General features: G+C 63.6%; 5 protein-coding genes across 5 annotated transcripts; 1 reads left to right on the top strand and 4 right to left on the bottom strand.

Annotated features, from left to right (window-relative positions):
- Positions 1-31: 31 nt before the first annotated feature.
- Positions 32-958, top strand: EMIHUDRAFT_225529 (hypothetical protein; the record flags this gene model as incomplete). The annotated part of the gene is made up of 2 exons (XM_005789747.1): positions 32-244; positions 536-958. 2 exons carry the CDS (start codon positions 32-34, stop codon positions 956-958), a joined length of 636 nt encoding a protein of 211 aa, XP_005789804.1.
- Positions 959-5,070: 4,112 nt separating this feature from the next.
- EMIHUDRAFT_225527 (hypothetical protein) lies at positions 5,071-6,169 on the bottom strand (the record flags this gene model as incomplete). Its single annotated transcript, XM_005789746.1, has 2 exons — positions 5,071-5,598; positions 5,666-6,169. The coding sequence occupies 2 exons, from the start codon at positions 6,167-6,169 to the stop codon at positions 5,071-5,073; spliced, it is 1,032 nt and encodes a 343-aa protein (XP_005789803.1).
- A 5,501-nt stretch (positions 6,170-11,670) lies between these two features.
- On the bottom strand, positions 11,671-14,436 carry SIR2 (ferredoxin-sulfite reductase). Its single transcript, XM_005789745.1, has 5 exons — positions 14,154-14,436; positions 13,567-14,087; positions 13,197-13,523; positions 13,060-13,098; positions 11,671-12,988 (listed from the first exon to the last, which is right to left on the bottom strand). The coding sequence occupies exons 1-5, from the start codon at positions 14,419-14,421 to the stop codon at positions 11,990-11,992; spliced, it is 2,154 nt and encodes a 717-aa protein (XP_005789802.1). The 5' UTR covers positions 14,422-14,436; the 3' UTR covers positions 11,671-11,989.
- Positions 14,437-16,831: 2,395 nt separating this feature from the next.
- On the bottom strand, positions 16,832-17,989 carry EMIHUDRAFT_109829 (hypothetical protein; the record flags this gene model as incomplete). The annotated part of the gene is made up of 1 exon (XM_005789744.1): positions 16,832-17,989. The coding sequence occupies one exon, from the start codon at positions 17,987-17,989 to the stop codon at positions 16,832-16,834; it is 1,158 nt and encodes a 385-aa protein (XP_005789801.1).
- Positions 17,990-20,004: 2,015 nt separating this feature from the next.
- On the bottom strand, positions 20,005-20,829 carry EMIHUDRAFT_56686 (hypothetical protein; the record flags this gene model as incomplete). Its single annotated transcript, XM_005789743.1, is given in 5 exon segments — positions 20,005-20,106; positions 20,181-20,269; positions 20,337-20,438; positions 20,452-20,615; positions 20,660-20,829. Coding segments are annotated over 5 exon segments (627 nt in total), but the record flags the coding sequence as incomplete, so codon positions are not given.
- Positions 20,830-21,069: the final 240 nt, after the last annotated feature.

Below are 21,069 nucleotides of genomic sequence, written 5' to 3'. Positions count from 1 at the left end.
GAGGATTAAGCAAGTGTCTGTGTTTGAACGCATGGCGTTCAGGCGGCACTTCTCTCGCGTCGGCTCCGCCGAGCGCTGCACAGAGACCATCTTCACTGACCACCAACGACAGGTGTGCGACTACGCGCTCGTCTACGCGGAGAAGAAGAACGACGGCGAAGCGCCGTACTCGGTCTCCTTCACCGCGACGCAGAGCGGCGACGTCATCGTACAGCTGCACCCGCACTCGCAGCTCGAGCGCGCCGTGCGCCACGAGCGGCAGGCGCAGGCCACGGAGCCGCCTGCGAGCGCGAGCCCTGCGGCGCCGCCCGCCCCTGCCGCCGCGCCGCCAGCCGCGGAGCCGGCGCCCAAGACGTACGCCGCCGCAGCCGCATCGCAGCCGCAGGGTGCCACCGCGGGTGGCCAGCCCGCCGCGCCTGCGGGCCCGGCCGCCGCCGCGCGCGTGCCGCCGCCGCCCAGCGGCGGCGGAGTGCGCGGCTGCTCCTTCACTGTCCCTAACCCGGGCAGGAAGCGTGGGCAGCAGCAGCGCGGCAAGGGCCGCGGTGCCAGGGGCCGTGCCGATGCTGGACCCCGTCTCGTTGACAAGAACGCGCTGTCCGCGCGCGGCAGCGGGCCCTCGCGCCAGTCGCGCTCGCCGTCGCCCGACTCTCCGCCCGCCAAGCGGGCCGCCTCCGCTGACTCGTCCGGCTATGAAACCGATACGCCGGACGAGGTGCAGCAGGAGGCGGTCCGCAGGGTATGCGGCGCGCTCGGCATGAGGGAGCAGTTCGAGGCGGCGATGGCGGCGGGCGAGCTGCTCGAGATGCTCGAGAGCTTGCCGCGAGGGGCGGTCGAGGCCTCTGTCCGACAGATGCGGGGTTACAACCGCACGGGCGAGTGGCCAGAGCCCATTCTCACCAGCCCTGCCCCGCAGCGCGGCCGCTCGCCAAGCCCCGTCGATGAGTGGTCAGATGGTTAGTGCCCGAGAGCGAGGGGTCCGGGGGGGAGCACAAACATAGGACGCCCAGCCTTGCCCTCGTGCCGCCGAGTGCGTATCCTATGCGAGATAGATCCCCTGTGCCCTGTGCCCAGCCCTCTCCGCGCGGCGATGCGCCCTCCCCCCTCGCTTTTGCAAAATCCTGCAAAGGTGGGGACGTGTCTGTCCTCGACCCAGCCCTAGCTTGGGATGTCCGTTGTATTTATTTATTTATAAGTGTCTGTGTTTGGGCGTGGTGTACAGTGTAATGTCCACTAGCTCCGAGTAGAGGGGGCGTCCTGCAGTTAAGGGGAAGCCCGGTACGCGGGTCCAACCCTCGGAGACCTGTGTTTACTTTTTACGGCCCCTTCCCCGCGAACGCATTCTCCCTAGCTAGGGGTCAGGGCTCTCTAGCCCGTAGCCCGATCCCGATCATCCGGCCCGCTGGGTGCGCTTCTCAGCTCCCCGGCCCTGGATGTGAGGCTGATAACTGCACTCCAAGTGCTCCAAGTGCTGCTCCCAATGGCAGTTTTGCTCGGCCAGACGTACCTCTCCTGATTTTGAACGAGTGGGCGGTGCAGGCTGTCTGTTTACAGGCGCCGTCCGCCCGCGCGCGCGCCGACCCAACTACGAGCACGCTCGCTCGCCGCTGGGCGGCGCGCGTCCACACTGCGTCGGCAACACGACGCAGGAGCTCGCTCACTGCTGCTGCGGCGGCGGCAGCGACGGCGACTGCGAGCTGACGGCTGACGGCTGTACGTCTGTACGGCTGACGGCTGGCGGCTGGCGGCTGCGGCGAACGGCGACGGCTCGGTTCGCGTTCGCCCCGCGACGAGGTGCGACTGAGACTGCCGCGCTCGATCTGGGAGCCACTCGGCGCCAGTTCGAGCGGCTGTCGGCTCGGCCACTGCGGGTGCGACGCATGATAGAGCATGCTGGGCGCCGCATCGTGTACTACCGACCCACGCCAAGGCGCGGGGCGGTGGTGCTCGCCGGCGCTTCGGTGCTCGAGCGCGCTCAACATTGTGGTCGTTCAGGGCGGCTCGCACAGCGCCCGCAGGCACACACACACACACACACACACACACACACACACACACACACACACACACACACACACACACACACACACACACACACATACACAGACACACAGCCCCTTCCCCTTCCCCTTCAAGACCGCAAGAGGGCGAGGACACGCGCAGGGGCCGCACCTCTAGCGAAGCCCACAGAGTGGGAGACTCCTATCACCGCCCTGCCACCCACGTGAGCCTTTTGGCCGCCTCTGTCAGTGTGCCCGTGGTAGTGAGAGACTGCTGGTGAGAAGCCGGAGGAAGGTCGCTAGTCGAGAGAGATCGCCAGTGGAATAGGGAGTCCACCGTGCTGCGAGCCTGTCGCTGTCCCTTGTCAGGAGCAGTGGAGAACTAGGAGAGCGCAACCAGTAGGAGGCCCGCGCCTGCCCCCGTGCCGCCGGGTGCAACCTGTCCTATACGAGAGAGGAATCCCTGGGACCCTGTCGTGTGGGCCGTGAACCCTGCCCAGCCCCCCTCCGTGTCGCGATGCGCTCCCCGCTCCCGTTCCCCTGTGTCCCTGATCGTCCTTACAAGATCCTGCTCGTGCAGGTGGGGACCCTGTGCTTCTCCCACCCCTCGTTTGGCGTGCCCGTTTTATTTATTTATTTATCGGCCGAGCGACGCGACAGAAGAAGAAGCGACAAGGGAGAGAACGACGAGAGTGGGACGACCGCGAGGTGGCATTATGAAGGTTGCAGCGAGAATCGGCGAGAGACTGCGAAGAGAGATAGGAAGAGGCGGACGCCCAAGGGTGGGCGACGACTAGCGCACCACACCCCTCTCCTTAAAATCCCTGTGTGGTGGCGGCGTGCCGTCCTCCCATCCCTCCCTTGGGTTGTCCGTTTTCTTTCTTTTCTTTTTCGGCCGCTGCTGCCCGTCCATACTGCCGTCGGCGCAGCGCTTCCCGCCAATTGGCGACGAGCACCTCTCCAGTCCCGAAACAGGGCACGCTCGCGGCTGTCAGGGCCCGCGAAGCGTGGATTGATTGCATGCCTGGCGGCGTGCGTGCGAGGAGATCGACAAAAACACGCCGCAGTCGGAACATACAGCGCGCGACGTGTATCGCGCGCCTTGCAGCGCAGGCACGGGCTCTATACTTGTCGGTGATCGCGCCCACTCTCGACGAACGAGCGGGCCGCTGCGGGCGAGCACGTCACGGTCGGTCGGTGGGAGAGAGCGCAAGGGCGACTCCCTCGCCAACTCCAACAAGGGCGACCGCACCTCCAAGCACAACGGGGTGCTAAGGGCCGCCCAGAATGCCATCCGGGCGCGCTCGGTTGGCAGCATCATCCTCGGGGACAAGGAAAAGCCCGAGGTGACGTGGCACCTCAACGACACGTCCGTGACTGACATCTGCGAGCTCGGCGGTGACTTCGCCGCGATGCGGGACGTGCATTACGAGGTCAAGTCCTGGAACTCGCTCATCAAGTCGACGACGGTGGGTGGGGAGGGGCTCGTGGGACAATGTGGTGGCACTGTGGCGTCGGTGGGCCACCTCTACGGGTTTGGAAACACGCTGGACAAGGCGTTGCCGGGGCATGCCGTCAACGCCCTACGTGCTTGTCGGCGCAGCTCCGCCGGCGTCTCGCCGCCTGTGCGCCGCCGGCGCGCTGCTGCTGCTGCTGCTGCTCGCTGCCGTGGCGCTGCTGGCGCTGGCGCTACCGCGCCTCGCCGCGAGTGCCCTGTCCCTGTGGCGGTCGGAGGATGGCGGCGGCTGCACCTGCGTGTTCCTGCACGGCGCCGGCAACGGGTACGCGCGGCCGCCGCTGACGTCTGACCCGGGCTACTGGGGCTCGGTCGACGACAAGCTGAGCGGGCCGTGCGCCGAGTTCATCTTCATGTTCGAGGACACGCTGCACCGCGGCTGGACGGACGAGCGGCTCCAGCGGCGCGTGTGCGATCTCGTGACGCGGCCGGCCTCCGAGTCGCCGCGCCGGCGCTGCACCACGATCTTTGCGCACTCGATGGGAAGCCTCGCCCTCGCCGGCGCCCTGCAGAGCGGGCTCTGCGCGCTCGGCGAGGCGACGGCGTGGTACTCGGTCGGCGCGCCGTGGGAGGGAACCGAGGCGGCCGAGGCGCTCCCGGAGCTCTGCGGAGACTCGCCGCCGACCGACCGCGGCCCAGTCGAGCCGGTCCTGCGCGCGCTGGCGAAGCGCGTGGGCTTCTGCGACGGCCCGAACGGCAGCGTGAGCTCGGCTTACAGGGCGCTCGCTCGCTCCTCTCCCGCCTTCGCCAGGCTCCGCCCCTGGCTCGGCCGCGTCAACGGCTCGATGTGCGGCGACTCGCCCTTTGGCCTGTGGAGCATCAACTCGGTCGAGCTGCGTGCGCTCGCCTCTTGGGTGAACTTTAGCGAGAAGAATGACGCCGTCGTGCCGCTCTCCGGCTGCCCCGCCCCTGCGGGAGCCAAGCTCTCTCGCGACCCTCGGGGAGAGCACTACCTCGCCTCGGTCAACCACTACGACCTGACTTGCCGCCACGGGGATGGCTGGTGGGGGAAACATCGCAAGCCCTGCACGTGGTACAGGGCCATGGCAGAGCGAGCGGCCGCTGCCGCCCGCTAGCGCCACGCCCTCCTTACCCGCTCCAGATACAGCTACACACTTGAACTGCTCGCCACTCCACGCCGCGGCGGCGGGGGCGCGGCTCGCGAGAACAGCTTAGACCTCACCACTCCAACTTCAGCCACCAGCTTTCATAGATCGCAATCTATCGCACCGTAGCCCTCTCCTCACTACACGCACTAGAGCGGGAGGATACTCTCTGAGACACAACCGCGACGCGTGTGTGTCGTGCTAAAGAGATCTAAAGACGAACTCGAGAGATAACGCGCGCGGTTTCGACATCGACATGAACCGGAGAAGCGCCCCCGAGAGAGCGGGGAGAAGAACGTTTTGAAATGGGTTTTGAACTTTTTTTGTCGTGCGTCAAGAAACTTTTACACACACACAAGTGCACCGCCCAGCGGGCCAGTAGCCCCACGCTGCGGCTCCGATCGCGCCACAATGTGTCAACCCATTCCACTAACGACTCTCACCTTGGGTCTCACACACGCTGGTGGCTAGGACTGTCGCTAGCTCCTTCGTCGCGCACGCTCACCGGCTGACGAATCGGTTGCATCGTCATCTCGCGGTCATCTCTCCTTTGGATCGCCCCGCTTCGCAGCGGAGATTGCTGGTATATGGCCGCACCGGCCAGGCAGGCCGCCAGAAACGCAATACCCTCGGGCGAGGCGTGCTTGTCCCAGATCAGCCCGTTGGCGGTCACCGTCGCCATTTTCCCCGCCACGCCCAACACTGTGAAGCACGTCGCCGACACGAGCCTCCTAGCCTCGAAGCCGAGGAACGCGACAGCCACGCCGAGAGCGCACGAGATGAGGACGAGAAGAACGACGGCTTGGTTCGAGTCGGCATCCTCCACCGGGCTGGACTTGGAGCAGTCGGCGTGACGCAAGAGAGCCTCTTGCTCACCAGAGAGGAGCCCGATAGCGACCATCGGGGGGATGGAGATAGTGTTGGTGTACAGCGTCGGACCCCACATGCTTCCAAAGCCGAGGTGTGGGCCAACGATATGCTTGCCGTAGGCGGATTCCACTGCTACCACGAGAAAGTAGACTGTGATCCAGGTGTATGCTGTCAACCCTGCCATCAAGGCCCGCGTCGCTCATAACGTAGCCCACCGCGCCACTGCACATGACGAGCATCGCGAGCCACGAGCGGCAGGATGGGAGCTGGCGGCCCAGAAAGGCGTACTCGAGCAGCGCGACTAGGCACGGCACGCAGGATCGTGCGACGATCAGAGTCTCCACGTTGGACACTTCGAGCACTTTGAAGTTACAGTAGATGGTCGTCACAAACATCGCCACGTACAGGAGGTAATGCCTGGCGCGCTCCCACAGGAAGCGGTCCACCGGAGCTACGCCCTGGACCATCGCAAAGAGCGCCGCCAGCACGGTCGCCAAGAACTGAAGCGTTGATACCATCGACGGCAGCGGCGCATAGCTTATGATCACTTTGTTCAGCAGCAGCAGCGCCGCAGTGCAAATGCTATACAGGGTGCAGGTGACCACCGCGCTGCGATCGGCGTAGCAGCTCTCGCGGACCGCTGTGGACCCGTCCAGCGCGTCGGCGTTCGCATTCCCCATGCCACCGCGCCGTCGCGGCGGCGTGGTGTGCAGCTATTGCAATATGCAACCCCGAGCTTTGAGTGGATAGAAGGATCTCAGATATGAGGTATTTTTATCTCGCCGCGTCTGTGTCGTACTACAATATTGCAAGAATAGCCGCCAATATTGCCATAGCTGCCCTGATGCGTTCCTCTAGTTTGGTCAGATATCCCCACTCCCGTACACCGAGCCAGCGCAACCGGTACGTGGGTACAGCCTGATACGCGACATGCAGTCTCATCATACTGCAATACTGCATGAGATACCTCCCCTTACTGCTGTACCTCACATGCGCACCATATCCCAATACGGCGAAGTAATCATACTTGGATACTGCATCACAGCTCCATCCGTACTGCTGTACTGGGGCATACTGGAGAATACTGGAGAATACTGCTCCATACTGGTGCATGTGCAGTGCTGCGGCGGGATCTACCACTCGGCTGCCAGACTCACTAGAGCACCCGGAGCCAGAACTCACACTCCCAGGTTGCAACTGCTAGCAGCGGCGCTCGGCGGCGCACCTGGCCTTGCAAGGGCTAGCTAGCTTAATGCCGGCCGCATACTGCAACTACTGCTGGGCGGTCCTTGCTCAATGGATTGATCCAGCGCTCGTCGATGGGCAGTCCTAAAGAGGCAACGAGGCATCCTGAAGAGGCCGGCCTATCCTGCAGCGGCATCACAAACAGGTTGTGGTTGCAGGTGCGCGCGCGCCCACGCACACGCAGAGCCACCACGCCGCCTCTTCCCACTCCCACTGATGCGAGTTTGACTGTGGCGAGGTGTGACTCATGAGATGTGACTCTCGTGGGTGGTGGCGGAACACGGCGATCGAGCAGGGGTGCTAGGACGGGACGCACCAGACGGGATGAACCAATGGATTGTGTCCACCGTCCCCAGAATGCGCAGTCCGCAACCGTCGTACTTGTGGCTGAGCTCGTCGCAACGCGGAGGGAGGAGAGGCCTTTGTGGATTTGTGCCCCGATGATCCACAGCACGGCGATCGCTCTGTCGCCAAGCCCCACGGAACGCGCACTAGTGCAAGTCGCGCCGCACCCCAAGTGCCCGACCGCGCCTGGAAAAAGAAAAGACCGCGCCTGCGCGACTGAATCAGAAAACGGGGGGCTGGCGCTGCACCAGGCCAATGGCTTGGGACGCAAGCGCAATCTGCGCCACAACACATCGCACAAGCGCAATCTGCGCCACAACACATCGCACACGCAAGCAGATGACCACACAATCCGCTTGTGGTCGCTTCTGGTGGGCGGCAGGACGTTGCCGACCGCGCCGCTGTATTTGTCCCAAGCCGTCTGCAACGTGCTTGGAAGGAAGCCAGTGTCATACAGTGTACCGCGCCTGGTGCCACAGTCCCGCACGGTGTAGGTCAGGGGCATGCCCGCCACGAGGGCGAGCATGCCGACCGAATGCATGTGTCGCACAAACCTCATATTCGTGCGTCCCCCCAAATTTAGGTATTGAAGACTCTGCTCCTCCTTCTTTTGTTTTTTCATGTTGAGGACTTGCCACTCGAGAGGCCGTTGTTGACTCTCCAGCAAAGGCGACGCGCCACTGCGCATTGAATCGCATGTTTCCCGAACCGCACACACAAAAACGACTCACGCACATACCTCGTGCGCACGGCTGCCGTCTTGGTGCAACGAACGAGGCTGGTAGATAGCGCGACCGCAGACTGGCAAACGCGACAGGACGTTGCCCAGGACAAGAGCGGCTCCAAAGTTTGGTCTCTTCATTCATTTAGGAACGGGGACGAGATGTCCACATTCAGCTTGCCTGGCCAGACATACTCCTGTGCTGACACAGCGCCATGCTACAGCCGGCACCAGCATTCGTGAGAACTCTTGCCGTGCGCACCCCCGTACAACATCCTGTTACCACTACCTTCGGCACTGCGGGATTGATGCATTTGCTCGAGCCGTCCCATTCCAACGCCAACGATTGCGACTTTGGAGCTATTGCCAGCTTCTCACCTCTCCCCCTCGATGTGCACATGCACATGCACACATTATGTGTCGCTTCCAGACATTGCGCACTCGGTCGGGATCAAACACGAGGACAGTGGCGGCCCTGGCAAAACTGCGCAGCATCACCGGTTTCAAGAAGAGCAAAATTGAGCCAGAGGCGCGCTACCTGCTGTGTCACTGTCTGGCCCGATGCCTCCCCTCATACTGCTGTACTGGGCCATACTGGAGAATACTGGAGAATACTGGCAGATACTGCACTGGTGCTTCCGAGATACTGCGATACTCCAAGGCTCGACATACCCAAGTATGATGCAGTACACCAGTACCCATACTGTGGGAGGCGCCCGGCGTACCTGCATACGTCCTAGCGTGCCGCGCCTACTGCCATATTGCGTCGTATTGCGCCGCAGCCTCCCAGTTACTCCGCTACTTCGCCCACACACTGAAAGAGATAAAATCAAGTATTAAAGTATGTGTACTTGTGATTGGACTGGAAATACGTGTGTATTTCAGTTCAGCAGTGTTCTACTCGCATACTCCCATACATGAATTATACCTGAAATCCTCCTTTCCACTGAGCACTTCAGCATTGGTGTATTGGTAGGGTCCCACATGGTACGGGACCCCTCGTTTCGCCCTCCCTCGCTGGTGTGCTCATTGGAGGGGGTCATAACAAACACGGTGCAGGATCGAGGTGCACGCCGCTGACCCCGGAGGGTAGATCGAGCGGTGTCGTCCCCCCTCCCTCCCTCTCCATCATCTCACTGGGAGACGCTCTGGGGGGAAGCGGGGCCCCTAGGGGGTACCCATGCGGGGGGGAAATGGGGTCCCATGGCCCGCACAATTTTTTACGCGATTTTTCTTTTGAGCGCGATTTTCTACTTGTTTTCATGAGAATTTCGCGTATTGCGACCATGCTATCACGCCTTGCGACAGCCTGTCGGCGCTGCTGACCGTGCCCTGCTGCACAATCAGGTCGTCACTGAATGCTGGATGCTAAGGTCGCGAGCTATGCAGGTGATTGTACGGCCAGTAGGAAGGTGTCCTTCCAGCGCGTGCACTCTTCTGACGCAATGCGCGTCACAAGCTGCCTCGGATTGGCTGCTGGCACTCTCGAGGCTATGCCTACACAGCCTCGCGCGCATGGGCAGTCAAGAGGGACCATGCACCTTCTTACGACAGCGCCGGTGCCTCTCTCTTGGACCGGCAAACGTGGTGGTCTCGTGTCACCAATGTGGGACCAGTGCGGCATCGCGCCATCGACAGCTCTGAACTGCGCCTCACCACTGACCGGGAAGGCCGCCAAGTGGGCCAGCACCGGTCGCATATTGTGGCAGCAGTCAGTAGTGCATGTCTGATAGCTAGAGCAGCAGCGTCAGGGTCGCAGGGTCGGATCGTGTCAAGCCTCTCGCCCGGCCGGCCGCGTGCAGACGTCGGCCTGTCTGCTGTCTGGAGTGATCTGTCGGCGGTCAGTACGACCGATCAGGTCGGAGTTTTCTGATGATTGGAGGGTCTATCTGTATGTACTCCTCGAGATCTCTCCAAATCTGCCCTCTGTTAGACCGGGTTAGATCGGGAAGTCGGTGCTAGCGGAGACTAGCGGAGCCGGGGGAGGGGTCACAACCAGTGGCAAAAAGCGATGACAAGCGATGTACATGATCCGTAGGAAGCCGCCGGATGTAAGTGGGGCGGGTTTGCTGCTGCGGGGTCCCCCGCTATCGCCCGGGGTCGTGCGAAGGGTGGGAACGACCAGCAGGGACCCCCTCCCCCGGGCCCCGCTCTCAGTTGGGGCCTTGGGGCCTCCGCGGCCGAGTGGGAGATATTGGATGGGAAACGGGTCGATTTGCAAAGTGGGGCACCGGGCCAGGCCGGGTCCGGCTCGGGCCCCTGCCGGGCCCGGCTCGGGCCCCTGCCGGGCCCGGCTCGGGCCCGTGCCGGGCCCGGCCCGCGCGCCCTGCCGGGCCCGGCTTGCCCCTGTGCCGGGCCCGGCCCGCGCGCTTTGCCGGGCCCGGCTTGCCACTCCCAGGCCGAAGCGCCCAAATCAGCAGGCCGAGGAGCGAGGCGCGCGGGCCCGGCGAGGAGAAAACCGGCCCAGCAAACCGTCCTGCCCGGGCCCGTCTGCGGCACATCGACCGGCCCGCTCACTCACAGCCGGGCCCGGGCAGGAGGGTTTGCCGGGCCCGTTTTGCGCGAGGCGGGCCCTCCCGTGACGAAAAACGACCAACGCACCGGGCGCCTGCCCGAGAACTTGTTCGAATACGTAGGAGGCATCAGAGCAAAATTGAGCCCGCTCAGGTGTGAAAAAATATAAGGGTCAACTCGCCGATTTCGAACCGGAGGCCACTCGACCATCCGAGGTGCCACCGACCGACCTCAGCAGAGTAGATGTTCGTGGACCGGTAGCGTCGAACCGGCGGCCCATACCCGTAGCACATTACCGAGGGATCACACACACCGACGCCCGAAGTGCCAAGAAGGACGTCATCAGTACGAAACCTCAGAAGGCCATGGGCGCCGAGAGAACATTCCCTCGAGAGGACAAAGAAAGCCGTCGCACCCTCCTTGCGCAGTGTCCCCCGCTATGTGTCGCCGATTGGGGCACGCTATCCTGCGCAGGCAGGGCAAGCGGGGGCGGGGGGCACTCCCCCTGGTCTGATACTGGGGTGTGACTGTCTCCAGTCTCGGAGGGGGGCAAGAAGGTAAGAATATCTAATTTTTTTTGTGGGTCCCGTGAGCCAAGTCAGCTTGATTTTTTTTGCGCGAGGCGGGCCCCCCGTTTCCGCACTGCGGTGCGGCGCGCGGTGCCTCCGGGGGCCCCCGCCTCCCCCCAGAGGGGAGACGTCGGCGGTTGATGGCGGTGTGACCGATCGAGCTACAAGAGGAGCTTGTTCAGCAGGATCCGGTCATGTATGTATGTACAAAGACCGAGGACTCGACTTTGGTGGGGAGAGCCGTTTTGCTTTTGGCCGTGTGGAGAGGTCTGGTCTCGTGGAGGGTCGTTCGTGGAGTTGCGAGTCACGCTCGGGCGGACAACATCGATGCCGGCGCCGGACGCGGCGGTGAGGCACAAGGGCGCCGGCGTGGCGTAAAAGTAGAGAAGCGAATAAAAGAAAATTCTGGCGCGGACGATGACGGACGCGGGCCGGCACAAAACTCTGTAAAAAAAAAGACGGTGGATGTGTGAAGAGTGTAAAGTGATACGATACGAGTTTGCCGCGGAAAAAAATTCCCTGCAGCTACGTTACCTTGGCCGGCCGCGCTGCCGCTGCCACGGGGCCCCCGGCGTCTCGCCCCTCGCGGCACAGTACGCGGAGCGATGATCTCGCTGCGAAGTGCGCGCGCGCGAGATCTGGTCCACTGGTGGTGGAGTGCGTGTGGATCTCTTATTGGACGTGTGGCGGCCTTCGCCGCCCCCGCGGGGGCTTTTGGGCTGGCCGAGGTGGAGCTCCGCGGCGTTGTGGAGTTGCCCCACTGTAAACCTTAAATCTATCCCCGGCGATATGTACAGTACCCCCCCCCCCCCCTGCCCCCCCAATAAACGAGCGAGACACGTCGAATCATGTGTGAGAGTCCTCAGTCCTAAACACGGAGGCTTGTGTAGTTCGGCACTAGCATCGGAGGTGGGTGGTCGCCGCCACGACCGAGAGGTCAGCTGGCAAATCTGAGAGCGCACTGTGCGGGTGCCTAGCACCCGCCAGTTGTCGCTAACTGGGACCAGGCTGCCGCCAAAGCGCGCAGCTCATACGAGCACGCGCCGAGGCGGGTGGGCCACTCTGGAGTGGGCCCCCCCTCTCGAGGCGGCGACGGTCTGGTCGCCCTAGCCCTCGAGTGCCTCGCGCACAATCATGTCGAGCAGCGAAGGCGCGTCGAGGCCGCGCGCGCTCGCCTCCTCCTCGATCTTTACCAGCAGGTCGCTCGCGACGCCGACCGTCGCTGTCGGCGTCTCGACGGCGGGCGGCGGCGGGAAGGCGGGCGCCATGCCCTTCCACGCGCCGGGCTCGTACGCGGCCATGAACTCCTCGACCACGGGCACGCCGACGCGGTGGCAAAAGTCTCCGAGCGCCTCGGTCGGGCTGTTTCGCTGCGAGCGCCACATCGCGAAGATTGGCTCGACGGTCGCCTCGAGGTCCTCGAACTTCATCTTGAAGATCGAGGTCGCGACGGCGGTGCGCTCGGCCTGGTTGGGGGAGCCGCCGAGCCAGAGCTGGTACGCGTTGGGCCCCGAGCCGACGAAGGCGATCTCGGCCATGTAGGGCCGCGCGCAGCCGTTCGGGCAGCCGGTGGTGCGCGTGACAAAGTCGTCGCTGCCCATGCCCATCATGCGGAGGACGGCGAGGAGGCGCGCGTTGATCTGCGGCTGCACGCGCTCGGCCTCGGTCATGGCGAGGCCGCAGAGCGGGAAGGCGGGGCAGGCGATCGACTTGCGCGTGATCGCGTCCACCTCGTCGATGAGCTTGATCCCGTGCTCGCGCAGCACCGCCTCGACGTCGTACTTTTGGGCGGGCTGGATGTTGCGCAGGACGATCGACTGCGAGGGCGTGAGGAGGAGGTCGACGCCGTAGTTGTCGACGAGCGCGCGCAGGCACGACTTGACGCGCAGGCCGGGCGAGTCCGCCACGCGGCCCTGCTCGACGTTGATCCCGAGCATGAGCTTGCCGTCGCCCTGCTCGTGCCAGCCCATCCAGTCGAGGTACTTCCACTCGGGGAGGGGCACCCACGGCTCCATCTTCTGGCCGAGGTACTTCTCGACGAGGGCGCGGAAGCCGTCCACGCCGAGCGTGTGGACGAGGTACTTCAGCCGCGCCGACGAGCGCACCTGTGAGCAGAGGGGAAGGAGGCTGCGAAGACGCGGGCGGACGAGGCGCTTTGAGGGTATCCCGAGGGCACCTCGCGGTTGCCGTGGTCGCGCTGCACCGCGATGATCGCCTGGAGGCGCTCGAGAAGGCGGGTCGGTCAGTGAGTCCCCCCTCCCCCCTCCCTCCCTCCCTCGCCTTGAGGCACTCGAAGAAGTCCGCCTCCTTGACGAAGCCGAGGTGGTCGGCCGCGCGAGCGAAGGTCTCCTCCTTGCGATGCGTGCGTCCCATGCCTCCGCCGACGACGATGTTGAAGCCCTTGACCGTCTTGCCGTCCGGCTCCATGATGACCACCGCGCCCACGTCGTTGATGTACAGGTCGACCGAGTTGTCGCCAGGCACCGTCACGGCCATCTTGAACTTTTTCGGCAGGTAGGTGCGGCCGTAGATCGGCTCGACCGGGTGGCCGGTGATGATGCCGTTGCCGTTGTCGTAGTTGCGCACCTTGTCGAGGTCAAAGTGCGCGATGTCCTTCTGCCAGTACTCGACGCTCGCAGCCTGCGCGGCGAGAAGGCGAGAGGGGGGAGGGAGGACAGGTGACAGCCTCGGCGCGCCTGCGGCTGCCTCCCTCACCATCTCGGCTGCGAGGCGCCTTTTCGCCATCGAGCCAGATCTCGTTGAAGGCCTCGGTCATCGGCCGGAAGAGGTCGGCGATCGCCTTCGCGTACGTCTGCGCCGCCACGTACGCCGGGTTGTTCGGGAAGCAGACCGCCGGCACCATGACGTTCCGGTTGATGTCTCCGCATCCGCCGTACGTGTTGGAGCCCACGTTGGCGATGGTGGCGATGACGGTCTTGAGGTTGCCCTTGAGGACGCCGTGGAGCTGGAAGGCCTGCCGCGTCGTGGCGCGCAGGTCGCCCTGCCCGTACTTGTTGGACAGCTCGTCGAGCTCCCGGTAGAGCTCGCCGGGCACCTCTCCGCACGGCACCTTGAGCCGCAGCATGAACTGGTACGACTTGTCGCGGTCGGCCTTCTTCTTGAGGTCGCGGTTCTGCTGCATGTACGAGCCGTGGTGCTTGAGGATGTGGATCGAGTCCTTTGACACCGAGATCTCGTCGTTGCCTGCCAGAGGGCGCGGGGCGGTCGGGGCGCTCGGCTGGGCGGCGGCTGCAGCTGGGCTGTGTGCACCCATGTCGGCGAGCAGCGGCTGGCGCAGGTCGTTGCTGGCGGCCTTGACGAGCTGCACTCCCTCCTGCGTCTCGAGGTTGGTCCACGGCTTGTCTGCAGGGTGCGCGGGCGCCGTGGGCCCGAACTTTTGTCCGGGCGCGAGGCCAAAGTCGGCCGGCGCCTGAGGCTCCGCCGCCAAGCGAGCGGCGGGCGCGCGAGCGGCGTGTCCAGGCCAGGCCCCGAGGTGATAGGCCGCCGCCCCAGCAGCGCAGAGCAGCAGAGATCTCATGTGGCGATCGTGTCGCGTCGGCAGCAGTCCTCACCTCGTGGAAATAACGTGTGGGCCCTCAGCGGAAGCTGGGAAGAGGACCGCCGCAAGCGGCGTGGTGTGGAGCGGTTGTGCATCCCTCCGGGGGCCCCTCTGCGCCGGGGAGGCGTTGTTGGAGGCTAGGACGCAAGCGTCCGTCGCCCTTTTCAAACTCGGGGCCCACTCCGCTACGCTCCGACCCGAATTTGGAGGGCCTGAAAGTTTAAGGTGTTGCTGCGCAAAAGGGGTCGGACACAGGGCGCAGCTCATGCTAAGAGCTAGAAGGGGAGATGGAGAGAACAACCACCCTGTCCCGTTATTGCGTACACCAACACCACAAAGCTCTCTCTCTCCTAGGGGGCGGTCACGACTACCGAGTCCCTAGAGTCTAGCTGCCACGTTCAAAACCAGGACGGCGACAGTGATGGTGCTATCACGGGCATGATCAGGGGAAAGTGGAGCGGGGGGGGTGAGCGTCAGCCAGCCAGGTACGGGATAGTAGAGCAGGTGCTTTGTGGGTGGCGGTGGGCGGCGGCGCTGGGGGGCTGGCCGAAGCGTTAGCTGAGCTCCTCCCTCAAGCTCGAGCACGCATGACGCACGTTGAGTGACAACGTCGGCGAGCTTCTGGATCAGGTTAGGTTGCCGGAGCACCCCCAACTCCTCCTCTGAGTCAGACACGACAATGTCAACTGCGCCCTCCTCCTCCCATTCGTCGACTGCGCCCTCCTCCTCTCCTCCTCCAATTCGCCGACTGCGTCCTCCTCCTCCATGGGCTCGATCCGATTCCGCAGCGTGTCGTCCCCAGAGGCGCTGCTGCGCGGGAGGCGGCCGCGGGCACGCTGGGCTCGATCAGCGGCTTCCCCTCAAGTTGCGCCGAAAGAGCACGGATTTGGCGGACGTTCTGGTTCGTAAAACGAAGCGATGTCTGGCACCAGCTGAAGGCTTGCGTCCCACATCGTCGGATTCCTGCACGGTATTCGGATTTTGCTATTTGCTCGTGTGGGGGTATATCCCAGATTTGTCAATGGTACCGCGTCTGCGACGCGGGCGCCTTGCGTGCAGAGCCCTTAGCCACCCTTTTATCTTGCGCGGTCAAAACAACACAGGCGGTGCGCACTCACAGCAGACGGTGAAGGTTCACGGGGCCGGACGCCGACTACAGTGTGTACAGCGGGGAGGAGTGGGAAGAATCTTACATAGCGACAAACTGGCACACACACCGGCACACCACCGGAGCCGCCTAATAAGCGACTCCGTTTAAGAACGGCAATTCGGCAATGGCCACAATGCACTCCTGTGGGTGTAGGTATATGTGGGAAGAAAACAGAAGCATTTCCCACACCCGATTGGGTGGAAGTCTACCTTCCCTCCCCTTGACCTGCCTGTTTTCTTTCTTTAACAGCCCCCCTCCGAGCTCCCGTGTCGCGATGCGCTCTCCACTCCCGTTCCCCTGTCCCACGTACTTACTCGAGTACGAGCTCCTGCTTGCTCGTGCAGGTGGGGACCTGTCCTCCTCTCACTCATCCCTCATTTGGGTTGTCGCTTTCCTTTCTTCTTCTTTGGCACCACCGACAAGAAAGAAGTATAAATCTCTCCCACACCGTGCACCGACTCTACCTCCGACCACAGGGCCTAGGCGGCCCGCCATGACATCTAGCCGTGTGTGCTGGCGTCCAGGACCCCCTGGGTTGTCACGTAACAAGTACACACCAGCAGCCAACGCCCCACGACGCGCGAGAACATAGATTTCTCTAAACTTGCCCGTTTCGATCGAGGGCCAATGACAACCATGCACGAATCGCTGCTCAGCTGTTCGCCGTCAACGCTCGACGCGCTCCGGAGCGCTCTGATAGAGACCATGTCCAGGCGGAGCGAAGAGTTGTCAAAAGCCGTCGCAGCGCAGGATCGGCTGCTGGAGTGCCTCATCGGGGAGGCGGGCGCGGAGCCTCCCTCCGACTGGGAGCCGGCCACCGCAGCTGCTCCAGAGGACGCCGATGAAAGCAGCGAGGGGGAGGACGACGACGAGGAGGATGCAACGGCGGCACTCCATCGGATTCTGTCTCAACCCAAGTGGCGAGGGTAAAAGACGTGTTCTTTTATGTCTTATCACACACACTTATTATAATTTATATCGTTTAACATTAAGGTAAGGTAAGGTAATCGTCTCCACACACATTATATCGTTTATCCGTCTACCGCGTCTTCTTTTCCGTGTACACTGGACATAGGCACAGGTACATGCCTATGCGATACAATCTTGAGAGAGGTACGTAGTACACGGCATGCACACACAGAAGAGTCAGAGAGTCGGCCGGAGACACTCAGACACACAACTCGCACGAGAGGTCGCTCGCAGTGGCAGCATGCGGATGCCCGAGAGTCGGAGAACGCCTCAGGACAGCATGCCAGTCAGAAGCCCCTCCCACGGCGTCCGCGGCTCGAGCTCGCCCTCGCTCTGTGCGCGCGCTGCGCTCACGCGCCCAAACGCCTCCGTGGCGGCGTCCGCACTCGCGAGCGGCGGCTGCCCCTTGACCCACCTGGAGAGGATGGCGTTGGCCGCCTCCGGCGCCTCGTGGTGGGGGCAGTGGCCGGCGGGCGAGAGGAGGACGAGCTCGGTCCGCCTCTCGCCGGCGCACGCGCGGCGCGTCAGGGCGCGGGCGGCGGCCCGCCCGAAGGGAGGCGAGCACCACGGGTCGTCTGCGCCGTAGAGCAGCAGCGCGTCGCACCCGCAGAGCTGCAGCAGCGCCTCGAAGCCGCCGGCGCCGCCGGGCAGCGTGGCGGGCGGCGACCAGAGGATGGACGCGAAGGCGGCGTGGCCGCCCTCGCTCGCGTCGGTCACGGCGCGGATCTGCTCGATCAGAGGCTCCGCCTGCTCGGGCGCGGCGTACACCTGCTCGAGCATCTCTGCGATGTTGGCTCGGTCGCGCATGCGGTCGTACAGGTATCGGCCAATCGCTCGCGGCACAGCCGGCCCTGGCAGGCGGCCGTCCCAGCCGGGCAGATTGGATCCCCAGACGGGCGTCGCGTTGAGCAGGCAGAGCGACGCGACGCGGCTGCCCGGCTCGGCGGCGAGGAGCGCGGCAAGCAAGCCTCCCGCAGAGTTGCCGACCAGATGAACACATGCGTCTGGAGAGGCGCCGCGCAGCACGATCGCATCGATGAACTCAGCCGCCTGCGCCTTCCAGTCGTCGATGGCGTATCGCAGCCCTTGCTCGGACTCGGCATTGCCATCGTCGCAGTCGACCGGCCATGAAGCGCCCTGGCCGACATAGTCCATGGCGTACACGCTGGCGCCGGTCGAGGCGGCGAGGGCGGCCATGTTGCGATGCCATGTGAAGCTGCCGACGCCAAATCCATTTAAGAGCAGGACCGGCGCCGAATTGGACGGGCCTTTCGGTGGCTCGGCCACCTCGTAGTGGATTCGCTGCTTGAGCGACGTGCGGTCCCAGTACAGGCCCTTCACCCCAGCGGGCGGCTTGGGCGGGTAGCGGGTGGGGTGCGATAGAGCGCCAGGGCAGAGCAGGAGGAGGTGGAGCGCAGTCATGCACATGGAGCTCTACAGATATGCTGATGCCTGGGTTCCAACATTTTCCCGGTATGGTACCCTCAGTGGGGGGGAAGGTCCTGACCGCCCATCCCCGGTCTCCGGGAGGCTGGGTCTGTCAGCAGGCGGGGGGGTATGGTCTCGAGGTGGGTTGCGCGAGAGTACCATACCATAACACACACACACACACAAACCCTGTTGTGTTTAAGGTTGCTCGCTTGCTCCCGGCCCAGTGGGGATTTTGGCCTACTCAGTGACCGTCTAAGGGGCCCTAAATGGCCTGCAATGCCATATCTTTTGTGCCTAGCTTGTAGAGCACCTTAAAAAAGTACTATGTCTTGCAGTGAAAAGTTTTTCGATGACGCGGGGGTCCGTGGTGAGCAGATTCCCAGATTCTCCAGATCCCCCCTCGAAAACCGCCCCTTTTAATTCATTGCGGCCGCGGGTTTGCTCGGATTACTTTTCACTGCAAGACATAGTAGTTTTTTGGTGTTACGGTGCCTACAAAAAATATCCGAGATCGCATGGAGCTGATCACAGGGTTTGCGGCGGTCACTGTCCTACCAGCGGGCACAGTGGGCCGCGGACACCCGTGAATCACCTTAAGGTCTCTTGGAGCAGAGCCCCGGCGAGTCGCAAATGGGTCCTCGGAGAGGGTACCCTGGGTGGGGCGGGGCCTCTACTCGCCAGGCGCGCGGCACGCAGGGGCCCAGGGGCCGGCCCGGGTGGAAAAAGAATTTGAGGACCGGGCGCGCCCCTTACCCGGCGCGGCGTAAGTCCCACTCTGACGTATAGAGGGGAGGCACGGACAACGACCCAATTCATCAATTCCACTCATCTTCTGGTGCCTAGCCCCGTGCAGCGGCGGTCCGGCAGGCTGCCCCCAAGGCCCCCCGGGCCGCTGCGGGTTTGGGAGCTATGCTTAGGCACAGCTTCGGCGATGGCAGCCCCTCTCTGGGGTGTGATCTGTGATCTGTAAGGGTCCGCCCGCAGGCGCATTTTGTGTACCGAGGCGGTGCCCGGTGCCGAGCGTAGGCAGAGCCCACAGGTCGGACCTTGAGACAGCGTTGTATCTCTGGGGTGTTGCATAGGCGGGGAGTCTCCCCCGCCGGTCTCCTCCTTCCCATTTTTTCTTTTCTTTTGAGAGCAGGACGCCGGGTTTGTCTTGTATGTGCGTGTCGGGCCGGGGTGTGAGCGAGGGGCAGAAGGGGCGGGGGCGTGCGGAGCAGAGGCCCAACGTCGGGCGGCTTGTCGGGGCCGGGAGAATTCGAGGGGGGAACGAGGAGGGGGGAATGGGCGGTCGGCGTCGGGGTAGAAGCAACAGGGCGTACGGGGTAGCCGTCACTTTCCTGCCTCGAAAGGGCGGGGCTGTCCCGGAAAGTGAGAAACGCCGGGCAGCGTGGCGCACAACGCTGAACCCTCCCATACGTGTTCGTGGCTCCTCCTTTGCTGTCCCATCTCCTCATCTCTTTCCCGCCTGGGCGGGGCAGTGGGCGGGCGCGCGGTGCGGCGCGGCGTGTGCGTGTGTGCGACTGCAACGAAGGACCGCTCGCAAGGCCAAGGGACCATTGGGTTTGTACTATTAACAACGAAGGCGCTCTCAAAAAAAGAATTTTAAGCCGGGCGAATTTTCTTCGCAAGGACTGGCGCGCGCTGGCACTAACACAGGTACACCACGGGAGCCGCCTAAGCGACTCCTGCGAGGACGGCGAGGCACTTCTAGCTCCGTGCACTCGACCGCCCTCGCCGCTCGCCATGCCCCGCTCGCCCCGCGCGACCGTCGCCGCGCAGGGCGCAGGCAAGCTCATTCACAATCTGGGTACTGCTACTGGGGGAATCTGCTCTGCGATGGCCGTGTGAAGAACGACTGAGACACGCTGCTTCTGCAGCCCTAGCCCATTCTTGGCCAAAAAATAAATTCGAGATTCTCCAGCAACAAGCCTCATACACGGGCACGGGCTTCTGCGAAAAATAAATTCGAGATTCTCCAGCAACAGGCCTCATACACGGGCACGGGCTTCTGCGATCTCCCCGGACGCCACGATTGACACCTCCTTGGAGGTGTCTCCGGAATCTGAGCCGACCGCCTCAATCGCCTTGACCACGTCCATGCCGTCGAGTACCTGAAGCGCGGAGGAAACGGGTACTGGTGCTATCTCGACCGCCCAGCGAATATGCAACAACATCTTGGCTTCACCTGGCCAAAGACCACATGCCGACCGTTGAGCCAGGGCGTCGCTTCCAGCGTGATGAAGAATTGTGAGCCTGCCAGCACAGCGTGCGCACCTTTCGTGAGCCGGCTGCGGGCACGGGCGGTGCCAGGCTGGGGCGGTCCCGCCGTTGGTGTCGGCACCCGCGTTGGCCATCGAGAGCGTGCCCGGCCCGCCGTGCTTGATGGCAAAGCTCTCGTCCGCGAACGTCTTTCCGTATATGGACTCGCCTCCAGTGCCATCGCCTGAGAGTGCCACTCGAGCGGGTATACGAGAGTGCGGAATGCTGTGCGAACGCTTGGGAGCGTTCGCCTGCTGTGATGTCTCCTCCCTGGATCATAAACCCGGGAATGACTCTGTGGAATCGAGAGCCCTCGAAAGTGAGCGAGCCTCCCGCCTCGCCTATCGCAAAGCGGTCCGCACTCGCACCGCGGACGTGGAGCCAGCTCCTGATCCCACCAAGCACCATCCCGTGTGCAGTGCCGCCGGTGGGGCAGGGAGGGCGGCCCAAGCGCCTGTGCAGAGCTGCCTGAAATTCTCCGCCGTCAACGGAACGGCATTGCCAAATAAGCCCATGGTGATGCGGCCGGCCGACTTGCCGTCAATGGCCACATCAAAGTAGACTTTTACCGTGACCGTCCTCTCCAGCTGCCATCGGCGCCACAGCCAAAATGTGGCGCCGAGCCCCCCAACGGCGAGGAGGACAGCGACGGCGATCGTCGTCAAGCTCCGCCCGCTCCCGCCAGCCGCGGCGCCCCCAGTCAGGAGACCGCCGCCCTCGACAGGGGCCGCAACCCCTTTGGGCCGGTATCCCGCGCCGGGGTTCATATAACACGCGTGCGTGCCGCCGCCGCGATGGCGCCGCCCAGAGTTTCT

This window comes from Emiliania huxleyi (genome assembly GCF_000372725.1).
Source record: "Emiliania huxleyi CCMP1516 chromosome Unknown EMIHUscaffold_125, whole genome shotgun sequence".
Classification (NCBI taxonomy): Eukaryota; Haptophyta; order Isochrysidales; family Noelaerhabdaceae; genus Emiliania; species Emiliania huxleyi.
The sequence above is the reverse complement of the archived record's forward strand: the minus strand, read 5'-3'. Positions and strand labels throughout refer to the sequence as shown.